The sequence below is a fragment of the Vicugna pacos genome, chromosome 7, assembly GCF_048564905.1.
Source record: "Vicugna pacos chromosome 7, VicPac4, whole genome shotgun sequence".
In the NCBI taxonomy this organism is placed as follows: Eukaryota; Metazoa; Chordata; class Mammalia; order Artiodactyla; family Camelidae; genus Vicugna; species Vicugna pacos.
Window position 1 is genome coordinate 81,808,893 of NC_132993.1, and position 21,499 is coordinate 81,830,391.

At 47.6% G+C, this 21,499-nt stretch overlaps 1 protein-coding gene across 1 annotated transcript; it reads right to left on the reverse strand.

Moving 5' to 3' along the window:
• Window positions 1–4,557: 4,557 nt before the first annotated feature.
• Window positions 4,558–20,314, reverse strand: INHBA (inhibin subunit beta A). Its single transcript, XM_006198532.4, has 4 exons — window positions 20,203–20,314; window positions 17,799–17,881; window positions 14,709–15,277; window positions 4,558–5,448 (listed from the first exon to the last, which is right to left on the reverse strand). The coding sequence occupies exons 3-4, from the start codon at window positions 15,094–15,096 to the stop codon at window positions 4,568–4,570; spliced, it is 1,269 nt and encodes a 422-aa protein (XP_006198594.1). The 5' UTR covers window positions 15,097–15,277; window positions 17,799–17,881; window positions 20,203–20,314; the 3' UTR covers window positions 4,558–4,567.
• Window positions 20,315–21,499: the final 1,185 nt, after the last annotated feature.

A 21,499-nucleotide genomic window follows, 5' to 3' on the forward strand; every position in this document is an offset into this window, starting at 1 on the left:
TATAAACACATGAAAACATATCAAACTGTTATCTCTTTCAACATATTGTAAATAAAAAAAATTACCAGTACTTCTACACAATAAATATTAAGAAACCATTGACATAGTTGAAATGCACTCATATAAATTAACAACTTTAATTACATTAGCCAAATAGACATTGGTTAAAGAACTGCATGTAGGATGCCAAAAAAAAAAAATCAAAATCAAAATCAAAATCAAACAAACAAACAAACAACATCAACCACAGAACATAAAAAGTTTTCAAACAAAACAGGCTTCAGATTATCTTGGCTTTCATAATTATATTTTTCTTTTAAAGAAAAATATCAACCCATTGTCAATGCACTGTTTCTCAAAGCATTTAAATAGAGGGTAAAACCAACTGGAAATTAATACAGAAGAAATGATTCACTTAACGCGTAAAAAATAAATAATAATATAGCTGAGACACGTGGCTTGCTTCTGCTCTTGAAGATGTGAACAGCTTCTAAGCATTCATTTTCTCTGACCCATACAACAACTTCTCAGTGATAAAGGGTTTAATTTAAACACTTACGATGTCCACCCCCAAACCTTCTGCCCACATCCACAAGTTCCATTTATTGTGTAGGTTTTCAGGGTGACTAAGTTTTTCTCTATATTAAAAAGGGAAGTTGCCAAAAGGCCCACAGGAAATCATTTTTTCAAGTGAACATGATAATTTGAATCTAAGCTTAATACAACTGGAGCATTTCGTTCTCTGTTTTTTAGAGTCACCTTGAGGTCCAATCCCGCTAGGGTGAAAAAAGAAATTCACTTGCTGTAAGAGGAGAATGCGGGCACTCTCCTTAAAATCGGAGTGTGGAATCAATCTTAAATAAACATGAAATGGGTTGGTCTTCAGGGACACGAAAATCCCAACTCAGCATTCATCTTACTTTTTGGAAAAAAAAAAAGAAACAGAAAAGAAATGTCAATCCAATCTATGAAAGAGTTATTATTCTTAAAAAATATTTGGGGACTCATGCTTTTCAGAGCTTTGAAGATTAGTGTGGGAAGATTTTTAACAGCCTAGAGATTAGCCCTACAGAAAGAGAGATGCAAAGGTCAGATGGAGCCACACTTATCTGAGGAACACAGACAATGAAGACCCAAAGTGGATAGACTTTAAAAGCTGTTTCTTTTGACCTCACGCTACTCCATGAAAAGTGTGGCTTTTCACAAGGCAGTGTAACCTCCAAGATTATTAAAGATAGTAGCAGTTAATAATTCTATTTCAAAGCCGTATACATTTAATGACATATTTTGGTTCAAGTGTGGGGATGTGTAAGTTAAATGAAATCATCCCATTAAAATACTGTCATGTGGAATTTCATTTAGCTCTGCTTCTCATTACCATGGCCACTCATCAGACCCCATCTTACCCTCAATACGTCAAGGATTTAAAGGCCGTCGTGGATGGCAGACACCTTTGAGATGAATGAGAGCCACATACGGAGGGTCAGCTGTTTTTTCAGCCTCCTCTCACTGTGTCCACTGCCTTGGCCATCTCTGCTACCACACTGTCAACCAGGACTTGGTTTCCCATGCTATTTTCATTAAGTTCTGTTAGTTCCGGCGCCAAATGAGAGGCAGTTCAAGAGGTCCTCAAAGTTTTTCATGAACATTGGCAAAGTTTGAACCTCACCATCGTCTCCTCTCCTTAAAACTTTCCTGGCCATGTCCACCTTTCCCCGCTGCGTGACTTCCTGGTCACTGGTTAAGAGCTAGGAAGTTAAGTACCAATGACGCTTGCTCTCCCTCTCACACTTAATGAGAATTCTCTCTCATGCATCAGGGTGGGATTTCCCGCAATAACAAAGGGTGGACCTCCAGCATGTATTCAGTATCGGCCAGGTAAAGACATTAAAGTGATCTGCCTGCAGACAGCATAGCACTAGAGCATCATGATTCGATCTATTTCTCAAGAACTAAACCACCATTTGTAATATTTGATTTCTCATTGATATTTATCTTTCTACTATTAATTTAAAAAAAAATCTATGAACTGACTGTCAAAGGGCTAAAAGCTTCAATATTTTACAAAATACTGATGAATGTAAGTTTTCCCCACTGGACAATTTTTTTTTTCCAACTTTGGCAAACTTCAAACAAATAGGGCTCTGTGTTTTAAAAAGCCATAATGGGTAACTTATTACCTGTTCTAGCCAAGCTAAATACTGTAGAATAAGTTAGTAAAAATTTAGCTTTAAGCACGTACTTTGATATTTATAAAACAAAGTTATTTTTTTTTTCCTTTTTGCAACTGAATCAATACATAACCAACTTACAAATCAAGAGTTTTGGCGGCAAATTAAAATATTAGGGATTTTTACTCCTGCCCTATCCCAGTTTCCTGTTTTCTTCCTTACCCCGCCTCTTAACACCTTCTCCCAAATTATTTATCTTTTAACTAGTGACAACAACATGACTTAGCCCAGCCGTGCAGGTAATATTTCTCACAACCAAACCTTAATCATAAAAAGAAACAAATTTTAAAAATGCACCCATCTCTTTTATTCTGGCCTAAAGATTCCATTTCTTTTTTCTGAAAAAGCTTCTCATTTAAGATTGATTCCAATAGATAATAAATACATCATCCAATAAAAAAAAAATAAAATAAAATCAGCCTAGAGCCATGATGAACATGAGTTTCCTGTTTTGTTTTCCCTGCAGGGAGTAACTTGTAGGATGGGGATGAAGGACAAAAAAGAGGAGGGAATTCGATCCCTGTACAACGAAAGAGGGTCTTGCTGAACAGTCACTGGAAAATCCAGGCTTTTTTCCCATCCAAATTTCTGAAATGTGCCCACCTAGTTCAGAGTAAAAGCGAAAACTAGAGCCTATCCTTCTTAAAAATACTGTGTTTTTGCACACAAACATTCATTGCTTTTAAGAACATTAAAAAAATGACAGTCTGAAGTGCTTAAACTGTGTATGGACACGATGCGACACACGTATACATACACACAGACATGCATGTGTACAAAGCACTGTATATATACACATACAAGCATGGAGCGCCCCATGAATCCCGTTGAACTTGATACCCAACAGTGTACGACTGTCCATCCAGTATGAAATGTCCTGTTTCATGAACGTAAAAGGAGTCACAAACCAAACCTCTCAGGTCTTTTAAGCCTGAACCCAATCTACCCTCCGCAACCTTGAATCCCAACCCCTGACTCACTGATGGTGAATGATAACCAATCACAGACAGACTGTTTAAAGGCTCACACAAATGTCTTTGGTGTATGTGTCTATTTTTTTTAAGGTACAAAATAATAATAATAATTATAATTATAATAATAAAAATAGCTATTTTGTGTGCTGTAGCAGTTTTTTTTTTATAGCTCACATTAAGTGCAGCTCTTAACCCCCCTCCCACCCCCCACCCAAAGAAAATACTAGTTAAATAAGGATTAGACAGGTCAAACACCATTGTAGTGCAAATAGTAAACGATAAAAAAAAAAAACAACATTTACAAAATATAGAAATGTTTGGATCCAACAGATGGACAAACATATTCCTTTCAAGTATCTCTCCTTGAAGAAAATAAAAATTAATTCAGGTTACTTCCAATACAAAAAAAGTGTCTCTTTTTTTCTCTCTCAGGTAAACAGTTTCAAACCTATTAGGTTGCATAGTTCTAAGATCATAAGCACCTTAACGAAATGTAACTGGGGATTCTTTTTCCCTTGATCTTTCAATCTTCCCATTCTTGTTCTCAATTTTTTTTTTTAATGTTGGTTTTGTTTTGTTGCAGAAATGGTGCAGAAAGAAGGTGTGACCACCTGCACACTAGAGTTCTTTTACCAGAATGTGTGTGCACGTGTGTGTGTCTGTGGAAATGCCTCTGTGTGTGTGTCTGGTGCGTGTCCTTGTGTGTGTATGTGTGGCTGGGTGGTGTGTATGTCTGTGTGCGTCCACGTGTGTGTGTGTGTAGTGTGTGTGTGTGTGTCTTCATGTGTGCGCATGGGTTGATGTACACAGAGAGAGGGTCACACAGACATACTTTATGACCTGGGTTACTGGGTGGGAAAGTGCCTATAACTGGCCCTTTCAAACTCATGGCTTTCTAGATGCTACTTGGGTTGTGCCAGCCCACATGACTGCAGACTCGACCAGCTGACTTCAAGGCTCACACTGAAAGGGAACTGAAAAGGAGAGGACAGTGTTCCCTAATATTCCCGTTCGAGCAACTGTGGTCACCACTTGGATGCTGGAGGAACGAGTGAAGGGTACCCCATTCTCCCTCTGCACCTCCCCCTCCCCACACACCCCAATTCCCATCTCCTTCACTGCTTCATCTCTGAGCCCTGGCTAAGGAATTTTTCCGCATCATCCTTCATCTGTTTCAGGTTTTGCTTTTAGGTTTTTTTTGTTTTCTGTTTTTTGTTTTTTTGTTTTTTAAATTTCTATTTTTCTGGTTGTTTAAGTCAGAAACCTTAAACACGTCTTGGCGTTGCCACTGTCTGCTCCGGACCGTCTTGCTCCCGTCCCCCCCCCACCCCCACCCCCACCCCAGCCCCGGGGCGGGGCGCCCTACGAGCACCCGCACTCCTCCACTATCATGTTCTGGATGTCCTTCTTGATAATGTTCTGCCCATCGTCATAGTACAGCATGGACATGGGTCTCAGCTTGGTGGGCACACAGCACGACTTGAGGTTGGCGAAGGGGCTGTGACCGCGCATGCGGTAGTGGTTGATGACGGTCGAGTGGAAGGAGAGCGAGGACCCCGACGTGCCCGCTATGTGGCTGGGGCACTCCCCCTCGCAGTAGTTGGCGTGGTAGCCGGAGGGCGCGATGATCCAGTCATTCCAGCCGATGTCCTTGAAACTGACAAAGAACTGTTTCTTACAGCAGATGTTGACCTTGCCGTCACACTCCAGGCCCCGCCGCCGGCGCCGGTGAGGGTGGTCTTCAGACTGGCGGGCCTGCAGCATGAGGAAAGGTCTGTGGGACTGCTCCTTCTCCTCGTCCCCGCCTTCTCCGTCCCGCCTCCTCCCCTCCCCCTCCTCGTCTTTCTTCTTCTTCTTGCCCAGGAGCACCAGGCTGGCGCCCGTCTCGTGGCATTGCTCGCAGGCAATCCGAATGTCCAGGGAGCTCCGGCCCTGGTCCAGCAACCGCTGGATGCTGCTGGAGACGGGGAAGATGTGCCACGTGCTCTTGCGCGCATCCACCGCCTTCTCCGACATCAACGCTTCGCTCCTCTCCCCCGCGAAGCCCACTTCCTCGGCCTCCTCCCCCGCGTCCGAGCTGCCCTGCGGGTGCTTCTGCTGTTGAAAGAGACGGATGGTGACTTTGGTCCTGGTCCTGTTGGCCTTGGGGACTTTCAGGAAGAGCCACATCTCCGCACGCTCCACCACGGACAGGTCACTGCCTTCTTTGGAAATCTCAAAGTGCAGCGTCTTCCTGGCTGTGCCTGAGGACGAAACACAGCACACAAGACAGAGCAGGGACACTGTTAGTTTCCGGCGTTCCGGACCATTCCCCAGTTTCAGCCTCTGTTACAGACCATCTCCAGCCCGGCCGTGTAAGCGAAGGCCCACGGATCCTAAGAACGCTTTTGACAATTTGCCATGGCTGATGAAAAACAGTATACTGTGACATGTGAACATTCTAGGAAATTTAAACTTCCGCGCCCAGAAAGTTTAAGTGGACCACAGCTAGGCGCACTTCTTTGCAGGTTGCCTGTGGCTGCTTTTGGACTAGAACTTGGAGTTGACTAGCTGCGACGGAGTCCGTCTGGCCCACAAACCTTAAGTTCTTTACTCTCTGGCCCTTTCCAGAGAAAGTTTGTCCACTCTGGCTCTAGAAAGCAGAGCGTCCAGATCTGAGTGTGTCTGTTGACTATCTGACTGTTGAATCTCAGTTTCATCTTCTACAGAATGAGAATGACATAAAGGCATGGACCCCACTATCCCATAGGTTCGGAAGGAGCCAATGGGATAACAGAGATGAAAACACACTGTAAGCTGTCTCAGGCTGTGGGAACACTATTACCCCCACACAAAGACACATTTCTTTTCTGTGCAAACAGCCAGGTCAGGTAAAGGGCTCTTTCCCAAAGGCGGATCTGTTCCTGTCACTGATTCCTCCCCTTCTAGTCCTTGACTGAGTCCCCATCACCCTCATTATAAAACAGAAACTGCCCAGAGCTCTGCACTCTGCCTGGACTCCGGCTATCCCCCACTGCCCCGTCTTCGTGGTCCAGCCACACATCAGCAGGTTTGAGCTCCTGTCTACTCATTCACTGTCATAGCCCAGGATTTATCAGAAAGCAGACAATTACTTGCTCCCGTCTCAACAAATGAAGGCATCCTTGCATGGAGTTATGTTCCATTAAGAGAGCCATCTCCTCCCTCTGCAGCCCCCATTTTTGTCTCCTTCCCTTTTGAATGCAGCTTAATGAGCCCAAATACAGCAAAGCGGAAATCCCAACATCGGCGGGGCAGTGGGATTCAGGGGCCACTCAGTTCTTGCCTGACTCTAAAATTAGAAAGTCATCCATTTCCGTCTCTTTCCACAAGCACCTGTTTTCATGCAACAACATTTACTGGCAGGAGCAGGTACCCAGACTGCAATTGGTTGCTTGATTAAATATTGCCCCTCATTTCCACTTCTACGACTTGGTCCTCTTTTCACGCCCGCCACCTGCGTGTACCTGGTTCCGACTGCCTGACCACATGCATGCTGAGGACAAATCCGAGAACAATCTGAGAGTTCATCTTAAAACTTGCAATTCTCTGGTTGGGGGGGGGGGTGTCTCCCTGCCTGGAGTTCTATAGCTAACGGAAATCCAGCCCTACTTATCACTCTCAGCCCCGAGAAGTTTACAGTACTATAAATTTTAGGCACAGTTTCAAGTTCTCTGCAGCAGAAAGCAGGCTTTTCTCGGCGAGCTGTAGATTCTGTTCTTAATTTAACACGCTCTGCACACTGTGATTGTGATAGTGGTAAATTCACTGAGCCCAGGGCCGAGATGGGCTGCGTCTGTATGGGAAACGTTCTGGGGCATCTCGGTCTAATCTTGGGAGGATGCTGGCCCTGCTGGCGGTGGTCGTAGTGCGGGGAGTTCCTGTGACCCGACCTTGCATCTCTGGCAGGAGCCGCAATGAATCATAAAGCTGGGTTTGTGATTAGCTCACCAGAGCGGAGAGCAGTTAGAGGGGGAAACTGTCTTATTTTAGGAAGCATGATGACTTTTTTTCAAAACGGGAATCTAGTATTCTCCGTTGCTGAAAATTGGTGGCAGGGGGAGGGCGGTGTTTTTGACTGTTTGTCTTTTAAGAAAACAGAAGAGAAGGGTCCAGGAAGGAGAGCTTAACCACTGAAGTCTAAACAGACAACTGGCAGTAGATTTCAGGTCGTAGGGTCCTCCCAAGACCAGAGGAAAAGGCTGCCGGGAGCTGCCCCAGCCTCTGCTAACCGGCCTGGAGGAGCTAACGGCCCCCACGTCCGCCCTGCCCTGCGGAGAATGTTAGCAAGCTGCCTGCTGTTCCCCCTTCTGCCTCTGAGCAGGCCAGCGTCTGAAACCCTAAACCACACAGGGTGCCCCTGTGAAGACAGAGAGATAGTAGCTGCTAAATTAGAGAAGCCAGAGGGCACGAGGTTTTGTTTTGTTTTTCTAGGAAAGAGTGTGAAACGAGAGAGTCCGGCTCGCCCCCAGGCTGGGAGAGCCCTCTGGGTTTCAGGGAACTGAATCCACAGGCTCTTGTCTGCTTGTACCCATGCTTGACAGCGGGGGCTGCAGGTGAAGAGAGATGGTCCCCCCCACCCCGGATCAAGAGAGGGTCCAGGTGGCCCTGTGGGCCTGCACACATTGGACTTCCCTTGAATAAAGTCCAGAAAAGTCTACAGATGCTGGGAGGAGGTGGTGAGATGCTAACCAGCCGACTCATACAAGTGAGAGCACAGGAAAACTGCCTCTGAAGGGTCAGTGAGGCCAAGGCCAAGGCCCCCTGCTTCCGGGACAGCCTACAGGGCAGCCCCACATTTCACAAGAGCTGGTTTCCAATGTGCGATCTAGCCCCACCCCTTCTTCACAGGCCGCTGTACTTGGAAGCGAATGATTTAGTGTTCCTGAGAGAGGATTGTACAAAGACAGTTCTCATTAGAGGGGGCTCAATCTGTCAGGTGCTGTTATATTCGGATCAGAGAGTCATCATAAAATGACTTTCATCCTGGTCCTGGCTGGTAATTAACTGCACGGCATCGCCTGCGTACTGGGGAGAGGCACAGCGCTGATATATGCATCGGTTTAATGATCTGAGCAGAAACACTCCGTTCCCTGTATTTGCATCCATTGCCTGCGTGCTGGGGCTCTCCCCCGTATTTCTGACATTTGGAATTTCCCCCTACTAATTGACATGCCTGTCGCCTCCTTCTCCTGGTGTCCATTTCTGGAACTGCTATTTGTATATTGCACGATATTTTATCAGGAAAAAAAAAAAAACCAAACGCGATCCAATTTCATGAAAAAGCTGTTGCCATAATGCTCAGGAAAACAGGGGGAAGACAGAGAGATTCCAGGCTTCCTAAAGTCTACCTCGTATGCAGGTACATTTTCAAAGTTCTATTGCATTTTGACTTATCAAGCAGTGCCTTTTTCTTTCCTTTTACATCTAGCTTTCATGGCAGAAGGGGGTGGGGAGAAGGAGACAGCTTAGACGCTGAGATGGAATTCATATTTAGCAGGGCTGTAGGTTTCAGAAAGAGACTACAACCCTTACACTCCTTGGGCATGAAAAATATAAGTAGTCTCTGGGTTATATTCGCTTGATCTGTGTTTCACCTGAGACAGGCTGCTCTACTGCAGGGATTGCTTCCAGGATGCTCCAGTCCTCACACCTCTACGCACAGCAACTGGAGAAATGGAAGGAGGTTGCCTAAGGCTGGGGTGTTTAGGATCAATTACTAGTCAGTTTCAGGTTTGGCTTAAACACCTCCTGCTATAAAACCCTGGCATGAAGCCTTCCCATGGTGCTTTGAGAGCAGGGACAGCAGGAGCTTTATACAGGTGTGCACTGGGTTCCTCCACTGCTACCCACCTCACTAGATATCGCTGGTGGCTTTGCTAACCTTTCATTACCTACTCTCTGATAATATTCTTTTCATCCTCTGTGCTATTTTTTCCCTCCCGAGGCTTGTGAGCAAGGCTTGTATCACAGCCTGCTCTGCCTGAGTAATTCACTAAGAAAGTCCCACGCAAACCCATGTGGGTGATAATATTTCAGCACTTAAACCTCTCTGAGCTCGGTGGACACATACCAAAGGGAGAGGGAAAAGTGCATACAAATGGGGAGCAGGGATGCTCACTGCACCTTAGAGGGAACATCTCTGAAATGTTGCTGGGCGGGAGTCTTTGGAAGCTGGAAGGGAAGACACCTGAAAGCACATTTTCCTCTGTTTTCATGCTTGCAGAATTTTTCAAATGTTTTTGATCACCCACTCATGGAGGAGGCAGGCATGCCAAGGGTTAAGCGGCCAAGTCCCTGGTGGTTCCCCTCCCCCACACCAGGCTACCAAATGCTCCTCCCTCCCCCTCCCCTTCCTCCAGCATCTCAGGTCTGTGGGCGCAGGAACAACTCCAATGAAATAAGCAATGCTAACACGCGTGTGTTTCATTTTTGATAGGATTTGTTTTCCTCCCCAGGGTCCTGCTTAAAATATGCTGCCCTTCTCCTCCTGGGTAATAATTAAGTTCCTACTGTTAATGGGAAGAGCCTTGTAGTTTCTGGAGGATTTAAACACACCATGGGAAGGAGGGGGGAGCCTCCCTGTAAAATGTACCTATTCCTTTCATTTCCCATTCTTCACCAAGGTTCCCCTGTGCCTGGGCATGGTGTAGTCTCTGATGGGAAAATACAGAGCTACTATTTACAGCCTGTGTGTTCCCTGCAGCACTAACTTCGCATTTGGACTGTTTCCAGGGGTTTCTGCAGAAAGCAGCAAGTAAGATCTTAAAAGTTATGCCCCCTTTCACCTACAGCAGAGGGTTTTGCCCGCAGAAGATCTACAAGTTTGGTCGTAAATTATGGTGACTGATTTTTTTTTTTTTAGCCTTAATATCTTTTCTTTGGATCTGCTATTGACTTGTAAATGCTCAGCCACATTCTGGCATCTTTCATTTAAACGGCGATAAAAAGATTAAATGTTCAGAGAGAAAGGGATTTTCGGTTCCTAAAAGAAGTAAAAAAAAAAAACAAAAAACAAAAAACAAACTTCAGGCTCAACCCACAGACTGAAATTTCAGAGACTTCTTCCAAAGTCCCTGAGAACTTTTACACTTCGGAGTTTGGATCTAGGAACCAGTCGAGTCTGAAGCTAAGAGATCGTGTCTGAGTATATTTTAGCAGAAGACGGGCCAAGACAAATACGTGTTTCCACGAAAAATGCCTGGGAAGGTATGGTTCCCCGTTCTCCAAATATGAAAACTGAATTTCGACCCTGACACTTCCCTACCCCCATGCCAGCGCACCTCCTTCACAGGCCCAAACCTCTAAACCCACCTCTTTTCACATCTTTCCTCCACCATCTCTCTGCACACTCAGTTCAAAAACAAACGCGTCCTCCAAAGCCGAACACTCCGTTCCCCCAAGGCGTTAAATTAATAAGACTTTCTCCTCCCGGTCCGAAGTCACTTGTCATTTGTCGCTGGTGAAAAAACGGTTGATAAGACAGGCAGAAACTAGGAACCACATCAGGGGAGACGGAAGACATTTTTTTGGTAAAAGCCCAGGCAGCCGCATTAGGGAGAGATGTGCGAGCAAATCAGTGTTGCTGATGATTCATGGTCACATTTCTCCACGCTCGGCTTTGTTTGCTTCTGAAATGGATCACTCCTGGGTCCTCCATAGAGCTCCGGAATGTTCACATGTATCACTAGAATTCCCACCTCCTCTCCTTCTGTCTCATTTAACATGTTACAAGTAGTCACGTCCCTCCCATCCCATAAAACCCTAACTTTCCCTGGAGGATGAGAGGAAGTTGGGGTGGGCATCGATAATCACCGAGATTAGGGCGCTATACAGGCTGGGGCTTCCAGTAGGTGAAATTACATTTCCCTAGATTATCTGGTGAAGGAGCAAAAGTCTTTGGAATGCGCCCTCTTGTGGCCGATCGTTTCCCACTATTCAGAGAAGAAAGTGTGTAACTCCCTCAGGACACCCTTCTGCGAGGCTGAACTCCCAGAAAAGTTCAGAAGGTTGGCGTGGGAGTGGTGGGAGTCAACTCCACCGTGAGACGGCAGTCATCTCAACAAGGCTTCTTAGACCCTTGTTTGGGGACGTTTGTGTATATTTCTAATCCAAGTCGTCTGTAACTAGAATCCTCCAAGTGGGGAGATTACGTGTTGCTTTCAACGGACACCTGGGCCACGTGAGCCTCTTCTCTTCCTTGGTGCTTAATTCTTACCCTATCCTTTCTTCAAGGAGTGCTATCCATTGCTAACTTAATCACCAGAATCAGCATATAAATTTGGCAGCATCTGGAGACTCCACCATACGTTGTTAGGATACTTTGAGTGACCAGCTATCGTCATCAGTCAAAATAAGGTAAAATAAAATATAGAGTCAAGGCGACCACTGATTTTAGCCTCGATGACAGTTACAGTGAGAGCTGGCTTGGCTCCACCCACCCCTTCTTTCCTCTAAGGTGTTAAAGTAAACAACAGAGGATTCCTTTGCCAGCCTTGCAGAGTGCCATAACCTCGGTGAGCTATCTTGGGAGACAGACATAAAAAGAAAGTCATTTTTTGCTCGTTGGAATACATCACAGAGAGCCCGAGGGCAGTTCTTTTCTGCTGAGTCAACAGCAAGTCGCATCAGCTCTACCAAGATGAGCCACTTTGCACCTGAGCACAGGGCGACAGACTCAGTTCAAAGAGCTCTAGGCACGTGAAATTTTGGAGTCTGTCAACTATAGTGGCCACATCTTGGCCTTATTCAACTGTCATGGAGGGTAGAGGCGACAATTAAACATGACCCCCAGCTGAGGAATCTTGAGGCTGAAAGGTGCATCGATGGGTGAGGATCTGTGACCTGCACACGGGTGACACTTACTGGCTAGATTCCATGCTGTACAGAGGGGCTTATAAAGAAAAGAGAAGGGAGGGGGAGGGTAGAACTCAGTGACAGAGCGCATGCTAAGTATGCACGAGGTCCTGGGTTCAATCCCCAGTACCTCCATTCAAATAAGCAAATAAATAAATATGAATTACCCCCCAACAAAAATAAAAAAAAAAAGTTTATAAAGAAAACTGAATCCCTTTGGCTACTCTCAAAAATCTTGACGTTTGACGTCGTTCGAGTATTACTAAGGTTGAATTATTCCAAAAGCAACAAGACGTGTTTGTATACCCACTGCAATCATTCCAATGATAAATCTCTTTCCTGGGTTAGCAAAAAAGCAGCAGAATTCTCACACAGTAGCCTGCGTGGGGAGCAGGCTGTCCACATTGCAAAGCTTTTCTGTGAAATCGTACTACATCAACTTGAAGTTGAGGAGTGAAATTTCTCAAACGAGAAAAAGAAGAACACATTATAAACCTGTTCTGAGACTCCAGCAGCTCACCCAAAGTGAAGTTGTGCATCTCAACTGGGAGGAGTTTCCATTACCGACCTTAAACTTCAGTCAACCTGTGAGTCAAATGAATCCGCCTTTTCAAAAAGTAGCTCGATTTCTTTCAAACTAAACACCTACCAGAAGAGTTGCCTGCCGCCCTCCCCCCACCCCCCGCCAAAATGACAAGATTTCATGTAACTGAGAAAAAGATTGGCGCTGAGATGAAGACCACAAGGAAGGAAGAATGTAGAAAGTCAAACGGTTTCACTGCAAAAATCTCTCAATGCCGAGAGAGTGACTGGCTGGATGAGTCGAGGAAGTCAGAACGCGGGGCGTATTGCGAGCATCAGGTGTAGAGTTAAAAAGGGCCAAAGGCAGAGGTCTACCTGGTCATGCAATGCGGGTGAAGCCAACTGAGGGTGAACTGCAATCAAGGCCATTCTGTGTGGCCCCTGGGATATAAAAACATATACAGGGTCCCTTTGAGGCAGGGCGGGACCAGCCCTTAGGCCAGTGGAGCCCATTCGGTGCTCAGGACCCAATGTCATGGAGCAACTTCCTCCCCAGCTTTGCCGCCAGGAAGGGTTGGGAAAAACCGGGTGATAACTTGAGAACCCCAACCTGCTTTTTCCCTCCATCAGCTTCAAAAGGTAAAGTCCAAAGTACCATGGCCTTCGGGGCTGCATCCAAAAAAGAGCTCTAGGGGAAGAAAGTCAGATCTTCTCGAAAAGAAAGGAAACTTCTGGTGAGACAGCTAAGTGGCCTGTCTGAGGAGGAAAGCTCGCTGGACACCCAGGACTTCTCCCACGAGGGGAAGCCAGCCAGCCAGCCAGCCAGCAGGCTCTCTGCTCCCCCTCACAGGGTGCCCAGGTCTCGCATGGTTTTCTGGAAACCAGACCATCTGAGTCAACAGGTTTTCAGGATTGGAAATTCTGAGTGTTGCCTTAAGTGTTTGCGGCAAACTTTTACATCCAGCAATGCTGAGAGTCTGGGCACATACTTTACTGCCCATATGCTCTAGCAAACAAAACAATGGCATTCCTTCTAAATGGATTTGGCAAAGGGATACAGTTCTTTAGCCTGGCATTACCATGAAAGTGACACGGTATTAACACATCTGTGTGCCTGGGTGTGCAGGGGTTCCTCCACAGGCAAACGGATCTGGGTCACATAACTGTAAAAAAAATCCCCCGGGCCCTGGGTCTCCAGCCTGCACTTTTGACAGGTAATTTTCTCTTCACCAACAGGTTAGCGTGGTCCTGAGCCAACGATTAGAATCTATTTATTAAAGTTCTTCCCCTTAAGGACTGATTGAGGGCTCAGTGCAGTATCTGAGAGCACTTTGTCAAGGTTGCATTCCTTGGCAGAGAGCTCTTAGTAACTTTACAGAGAACAAAACTCTTTTTTTTTTTCAGTTCAGAGAGCAAAAGTCAGTGTTCCAAAAGTGTCTGCTGGTTCAATGTCATCTGTCCCCCGCCCCCCGCCCCAATGTCGCTCTTCCCTGCCTAGAATGTGATGCCTGTGTTCTCAGAGGCAGTTTCTAAAGGTGAAAATGACTGTCACTAATCTACACGCCCTGCTTCTCGGAGGTGGCCCCTGATTGGACTTTTAAAGAAAAAAGGGTCGCTTTTTGTTTTTAAGACAATGACTTCATCTGTGCCATTCCACCTCCATCCCGCGCTCGCCACCCCCAGACCCCCAGTACAAACTTTGGATGGGGTCCGGAAGCCTCAGGGTTCCCTCAGCTCCCCGAAATGCCCCAGCTTTTGGCTTTCCTCCGGCTGCTCTGATCTGGTTTCCCAGGCAGGGCGAGGGAGCCTCTCTCTGACCTGCATGCCACTCCAGATCGGCCCGAGAGCTCCCTCCGGGGCGCGGGGCTGAGTTTAGCAAGTGTAAGCTAGCCATCTCCCGCCGGGGCTCAGCCTGGGATGCCAGCTCTGTGAGGTCGTCTCCCCGTCGTCCCCCGGCCTCCCCTCGGTCCCTCCGCCCCGGTCCCCTAGTAACTCATGACCTTGCCAGGCAGGGGACAGCTAGAGGGAGAGAAGTTCCTCCGAGAACTGTCAAAAGAAACGAGCCGCCCCCCACCTCCGACCCGCCACCCCCAGCGCCGGGACCCACCTGATTCCGCGAACGTGATGATCTCCGAGGTCTGCTCCATGAGTTCATTCATTTCTGCCCTCCTTCCGATGTCATCCTCTATCTCCACGTACCCGTTCTCCCCTACTTTGCCCACATGAAGCTTCCTGATGGCATTGAGAAGCGCCGCCTTGGGTACCGGCTGCGTGACTTCGGGTCTCTTCTTCAAGTGCAGCATGTTCAAAATGTGCTTCTTGACGGCCTCCACCATCTCCGGCTGAGGGTTGGGTACATCCTTTGGGAGGGTGGCCAGCGCACAGGACGGGCAGTCAGGGGCGGCCCCGTGCCCCTCAGATCCTGGGGTGGGAGAACTCCTCACTATAATCCAGCAAGTCGCCAACAAAACTCCTCTCAGCCAAAGCAGGGGCATGTTGGCAGCGAAAGTTGTTGTGATTGTCCTTTGAAAAGGCCCTGGTTTTCCTGCCCCCCCGCACGCACAGGGTTGTTTTTTTTTTTTCCTTTCTCTCTCTCCTTTTTTTTTTTGTTGTTGTTGTTGTTGTTGTTGTTGCTTTTGTTGCTTTTTCCCCCCCTTCTCCTCTTCAGCAAATGCTCTGGAACAAGAAGAAAAAGTTTTCTGTGAAGTTTGGCTTGCAGGTTCCCTCTCTGAATGCAGTCGGGGCTGTAGGTTTGTGGCTGTCAGGGAGGAGAGTTCTGACTGCCTCCGAGTAAGAGAGAAGGAGGGAGGGAGGGAGGGAGAGAGGGAGGGAGGGAGGGGGGAGGGAGGGAAAGACAGGGTGGGGGGAGACAGAGACAGAGAGAGGATGGGAGGGAAAGAGAGACAGGGAGAGGGAGAGAGGGAGGGAGGGAGGGAGAGAGGGAGAGAGAGAGAGAGAAAGAGAGAGAGAGAGAGAGAGAGCGATTGGCCCTAAGTGAGTGAGTGAATGAGAGAGGGAGGGAGTTTGTCTGTGAGTAAAGGCTGTGATTAGGAAGGGGAGGGACCGCTCAGCTCGTTTGCTGACAGGCAGCTTGCCTACCGCTCACTGCCTGCTCCCTCGCACACACCTCTCTCCCAGTATCACCGCTCTCCGGAGTTCCACTTTCCCTTCCGAAAGAAATTCTTCTCATTTTGTTCTATTTCTTCTTCTTCTTCTTCTTCTTCTTCTTCTTTTTTTCCCCCCTTTCTTTCTCTGCCCAGTCCCCTTGCTACACCTTCTTCCTCTTTTGGAGGGGAATGAAAACCCCCAAGAAACACTCTGTCTCAATCAACAGGGAGGACTAAACGCATGCAGTCTGCCCCCCTGCGCCCCTCCATCCTATCTGGCCGTCCCCTCCGGTGCCCAGACGCCCACCGGCCCGTAAGGTGGGGCTTGGGGTCCCCGGAGGGGGTCAGACAGGTAGTGGAGGTCGTGAAAAGGGGCCACCGGGCCACTGGGAATAGCGGAGGGTTCCAGCCCAAGGGAATCCAGACGACCATCCTTCTCCCCCATTCATTCATATTTAAATGTTCCGGGCCGTCACCGCTGGCAGGCGGTCAGAGGGCGAGCGCAACAGAACTTTTGTTTGGGGTCATATAATACACTCGACTTTTCCCAACTGCAAAATGCAGCCGGGCATTGCAAGATCCACAGGCGGGTAGGCAGCCTTGTACATGCCTGTATCCTGCGTGGCTCTGTCCCCTCTCCTGAGCCGCCGCCCCCCTCTGCCCTGCACACACACACACTCACCCACCACCGGCCCTGGCTTCACAGATAAAATGCAAAACTCATTTGGCCTTTCCCACATTATTTTATACAAATAGTGGGCTCCGCTGACTTGAATAACTGGTCCTATGGGGAAAGAATCTCTAAAATATATCGGCAAATGATTTTCTCTGTCATGTGCTAGTTTGTTCGGCCTGCCCCCCCCACCCCCATCCTGGACCAGTGTGTTCAGAGACTGGCCCCTTGATGGCTTCTGGCTTCTTTTGCTCTCCAAGGAACAGCACAGATGAAATCATCATGGATTTCAGCATTCACAGAGAAAGAAAAATGTGAATTTTTAAACAATGCCTCTCTGAGGTTTTGGGTTTTTTTTTTTTAATTTTTTCCCCCCAACCCCCTGCCCCCCCCCCGTTTTTTTTCATTTTCTGTCTTATTGCTTTTATCTTGCAGAAGTATCTTTAAGAGGTCCATCTGCTAAAGCTTTCCTTCCCTCTCGGTTTCTTTCCCACACATAAGCCCTCTCCATTTCTGTAGCTACAGTCAGCGTATTTCTGACACCTACTGTGTTCAGAGCCTTACAGTTAAGCAATGCACTTGGGGTGGGAAAAGTTAAGAAATGTCATTACTACAAGCATCAGATCTGAGGGCGAGAGGAAGAGAGTGACACAAGGGTGATGCTAAGTTAAAATTACAGTTTGCACAGGGAACCATAGTTTTCTGAGTTGAAGACCCTGTCCCCTTTTTCTAAAGCAACCGCCTGCCAGACTTTCTCTGTCACCAGACATCTAACACCTTTGGGATTTTACCTCCAGAAACATCGATTACTCTGCTATTAAGACTGTCAACATTCCCTAGAGTCTAATTCTTTTTTTTTTAGTGGGGGATGGTGAAAGAGAATGGGGAAGGAGGAACGTCTGTGTTAATAATTGCTTAATAAAACATCTTTGAAATAGAATATTTAACCTAATCTACCTATTTGGCGTCACATATACAGTCCCCAAAGCATTTTGCAGTCCAATTAAATTTTACAAGAGAGTCTGAAATAGAACTAAAAATTTAATGACTCCAAACAACTCAAGAGTCCACATAGGCTGCATTCAGACAAGTGCAAGTTATCATTACATGGACTCTCTCTGCAGGCGAGGTTGTGTGTGCTCCCCGAATGTCCTGTTTGTGAAGGTAACCTAAAACTTAGCTTTCTCTTTGGCACAGGTACTTGTGTATCTGTGCTGAATGGATGGTAGAAACACATCATCTATCCGCATGCCCCACGAGGAAAAGCAGTATTAACTTGCCTGAAAACATTTTTTTTAAAAAAAAGGTACAGATCGCAATGTGCATGGAAGTGCCAATAAGTTGGTAATTTTTGCTGCTCATCATTCTGACTAGGAGCATGGAAAGGGCTCACAAGCAAAGAGTTAAAAAGCATTACCTTTTGGGTCCTCTCTGTTTCACCAGCAGGCTCTCGGTATCTTGTGGCAAGAGCTGTCCGGGTTCCTCTTCATGGAGTTGGCACTGAGAAGTTTTATACTGTACTTCTTATTTGTACAGTCACACATTGGTACCAGTCAAGCAGAGGAGGGCTGGGGCTTTGTTTGGGATTGGTCGGCATCAGAATGACATCAGCAAATGACTGGTTTTTCCAGTGTGAGACATATTTCATAACTCATTATCTAATGGAAAACCTTTCTTGGCTGCCGTGACAGTCCTGGGTGATCACCGAAGCCAGTGAAAAACCTCTGACTGACTAGACTCCCCTTTAGAGAAATCCTGGAACTGAACAGCTCTACCTCATTGAGTCCCACTCACAACTTTTCTTTGACCAAGGGCTCGCACACTTCTCCCTCGATCCGGGCTCACTTTTATGTCTTCACATAAAACATCTGTTACTTCATGGATTTGCCTCAATTTAAAGTATTTTATTGTTTCTGATGGGGAAGAAAATTCACAGTCCTCTTTATAAGAGAGTCTGATTTTACTTTTTTAAATAAGATATTTCAAGGAGGAAAAAAAAAAAGAAAGAGGATAACTGTGCATACCTAGAGGGGATGGTTTTCCCCTCCCCTGACTTACACTATTATTTTGCAACTCAAGTAACTTAATTTTTTTACATAAGATATTTTATTGAGAAATAAGGGGAAATATGTGTCTACCATATGAAGATGGTCTTCTATCCTGACCTGCACTATCCTTTTACATCTTGAAATTGAATGCCTGCTTCATAAATCATTTATCACCAAGAACTTTGGAAACAGTCATTCTCTGCTAGTGAACTTTATAAGCAGCCTTCCCAAGTCTTAGAATCTCAACCTCACTAGCAAAAAAAAAAAAAAAAAAGAAAAAAAGAAAAGAAAAGAAAAAAAAGAAAAAAAAAACCCAGAAAACCACAAACCTCATATATCATTCTTCTTTATCAGAACTTTAAGTTCTATGATTTCCAACTTGTTACAAATCTAACATGAGATTGATGAAAAGAAGTGACCATTTCTTGAAAGAGGAGTTAAGTTGGTCAGGGTGTTTTTTGGGGGAGGGAGGGAGGGAGATGTGTTAGCCAGTCAGGGAAATAACACAGGAGGGAGGAAGGATGGTGGGAAAGGGTTGTTGCAGGAATACAGCTGAAGCCTAAGCCGGGTCCTCATGACAAGTTGAATAAAATGTGCAAAATTGGGAGCTAATGAAAGCCATATGACCAGATATGTTGTTTCGTAGGCAGGATTTAACATGCATAAAATAAACTTTTCACTGTGCCTACAAGCAAAATATAGAGACGCTGGCCTCCTGATGTGTAGTTAAAGCAGGTTCCTTTAGGACACCAGAAGTCTGGATACGAGGGTCTGCCTTGGCTAAACACAGAGAAAGTGTAGCTGCCGAGCTGTATCTGGGGTAAGGGGCGGCATTCGCAGAACTGCATATGCAGAAATGAAGTAGGAAATAAAATCATTAGGTTGCAGAGGAACAGAGGGAATCTGAGAAGGAAAGACAGAAACGGGATCAGCGTTGGTTAACTCCAAACCTGCCATTACTCTAAAAAGGATGGCCCCAACCCCTCTATAAAGAAGGGAACCTCCCCATCTTTTTCTGATGGGACTCCAGGACGGCAGTGGCCCTGGGGGTGGGGGCACATCTAAACCCACCCCTCCCCCGCTCATGAACCCTGGGGACCTGGCAATACCACCCTGCTTAGGAGTTCGGGAGCACCCACCCACCCAGATGAGACCCTGGTTCCGCTGCTTACTAACCGGCTAACCGCCGGCCTCAGTCTGCTCATCTATAAAGTGGGCTTCACAATCCTCAACTGCAGAGTTAAGCACGTGCTCAGAAAATACTAGGGGATGGGATTTCGGAGATGCCTGGGGCTCTCTCTGAACGGCTGTGTCACAGGAACCTGCGGCGCCCCACCCCCATCGCCGCCCCCCATCAGAAGAGCCACCCTCTCGGTGTGACTCAGACCGCGTTGGCCACGGATGCCACCGAAGTGCCCACCTGCCTGGGTCAGCCCACCAGCTGTGATGTCATTCGCTACCTGAATCCCCAACCTCGGAGCTGAGCCATCCTGGAAATGCCTCCTCACTCCGTGGAAGTGAAGGTGGGGGCGGGAGAGGAAGCAGGCAGGTTAAAATAACTTCGGTCGACTGTTCTGGACGGGCAATCATCTTTTCCCTGCCGAACTCCGGGGCCCGGGGGTGGGGAGCGGGTCAGCCCAGCTCCTGACAAGCATCTCCTGTTCCTGCCTCGGGTTGGTTTCTCTTTCACTTCCTGCGCCCTCCCCCCGCCGCTCCCGCCGCCCCCACCCCCATCCCGGCCCTGCGGTCCCGCTGCTCGCTCGGCTACTGTACCTTGAGCAACACCTGCTGGCAGCTCCCAGGGATCACGCCGGAATGCGGCCGCCGCTCGAGCCCGGCTCGCGGGGCTGGAGTCCGGGCCAAGCCGTGCGCAGCGGCCGCCTCTATTTTTACCCCGAGCACCAGCAAGGGCAACTTCTTTTAGGAGCGGCTCTTGATGTTTTCCCCCCTTTTGGCAGCTAGAGAAGTCAGAGAGGGGAGGACGAAAAATAAAAATGAAAAAAAAAATCACTGATCAGGGAGGGAGGGAGGGAGGGAGGGAGGGCAGCTGGGAATCTCCGAACCCAGCCGTCAGTGCCAGGGCGGGAGGCGCAGCCCGTGACGGGGACCGGGATGGGGACCCCGCGGGCCGGCTCCGGGGCGGACGGGGAGCGCTCACGCCCCGCCGGCGCTGTCCCCCTGCCGATCGCGGAGCTGGGTCCTACCCGCCACTGCGCTAGCACCGTGGCCGGCTGCCACCGCGCTTTTCACCCAGTGCGGGCGGCCTGATTTACTGGCCACTTCCCCCAGCTCCCCGGGAGCCTTTGCAGGGCTCTCTTCTCGCCTGGAGGAGCGGCCCCTGGAGAACCCGGTGGAGCAGCTTGCTGCGAGCAAGGAGCCGGGAGGGAAACTGTGGTACCTTCTTTTACTGTAATTGCAAAAGGCACGATGTGCCAGAGATTTATATTTAGAAGTTGTATGTTTCTACTTTTATGTAAATGGAGCAATTAGGGCCTGCCTTGCTGGGGAGCTGGTGTTTTCAATCACAATTAGGGAGCTGGTCAAAAAAACAAAGTTCGTTTAAGGATAAGAGCTCCGTGGTGTGAGCGGGGGCGAGACCAGCGTCCCCGTGCCGCCCTGCGGCCCGTGGCGACACACGCCCGAGAGCACGGCTAACCTATAGTGGTGTTTCCCGGGGGTGGCAGCTGTCCGCGGACAAAGCTGGCACAAATCACGGAGCAAGAACGTTCATTTTTCGTCTCAAGCCAACCGTCTGTCCTTCGACTTCCATCCGTGCGATCCGTTGGTCTCTTTGCTCACTACTCCTGGAACAAGAAGCCAGGCCTAGAAAGGGGGCCCGCTTTTCATGGCTCTGTTCTTTTAGCTGCGGCTCACGCTTTGCTATTATTCAGTTTGAAAAAAAAGAAAAGAAAAAGAAACACGCCCGGAGGCGTGAACGCCCCTAGCAGGTGACTGGGAAGTTGTCTGATTCAGCTGAAATGGCACGAGGCTGGGGGTTCAGAGCACGGACGAGGCTGCTGACAACTCAGGGTGTTTTAGTCCCTTCCTATGGAAAAAAAAAAATCTATTT

What these genes read in the sequence shown, in the direction of transcription:
- INHBA (XM_006198532.4), bottom strand. Translation starts at nt 15,096, where the DNA reads ATGCCCCTGCTTTGGCTGAGAGGAGTTTTGTTGGCGACTTGCTGGATT. An exon ending in CATCACGTTCGCGGAATCAG is followed by an intron (nt 5,449 to 14,708) that starts GTGGGTCCCGGC and finishes TTTCGTCCTCAG; the next exon opens with GCACAGCCAGGAAGACGCTG.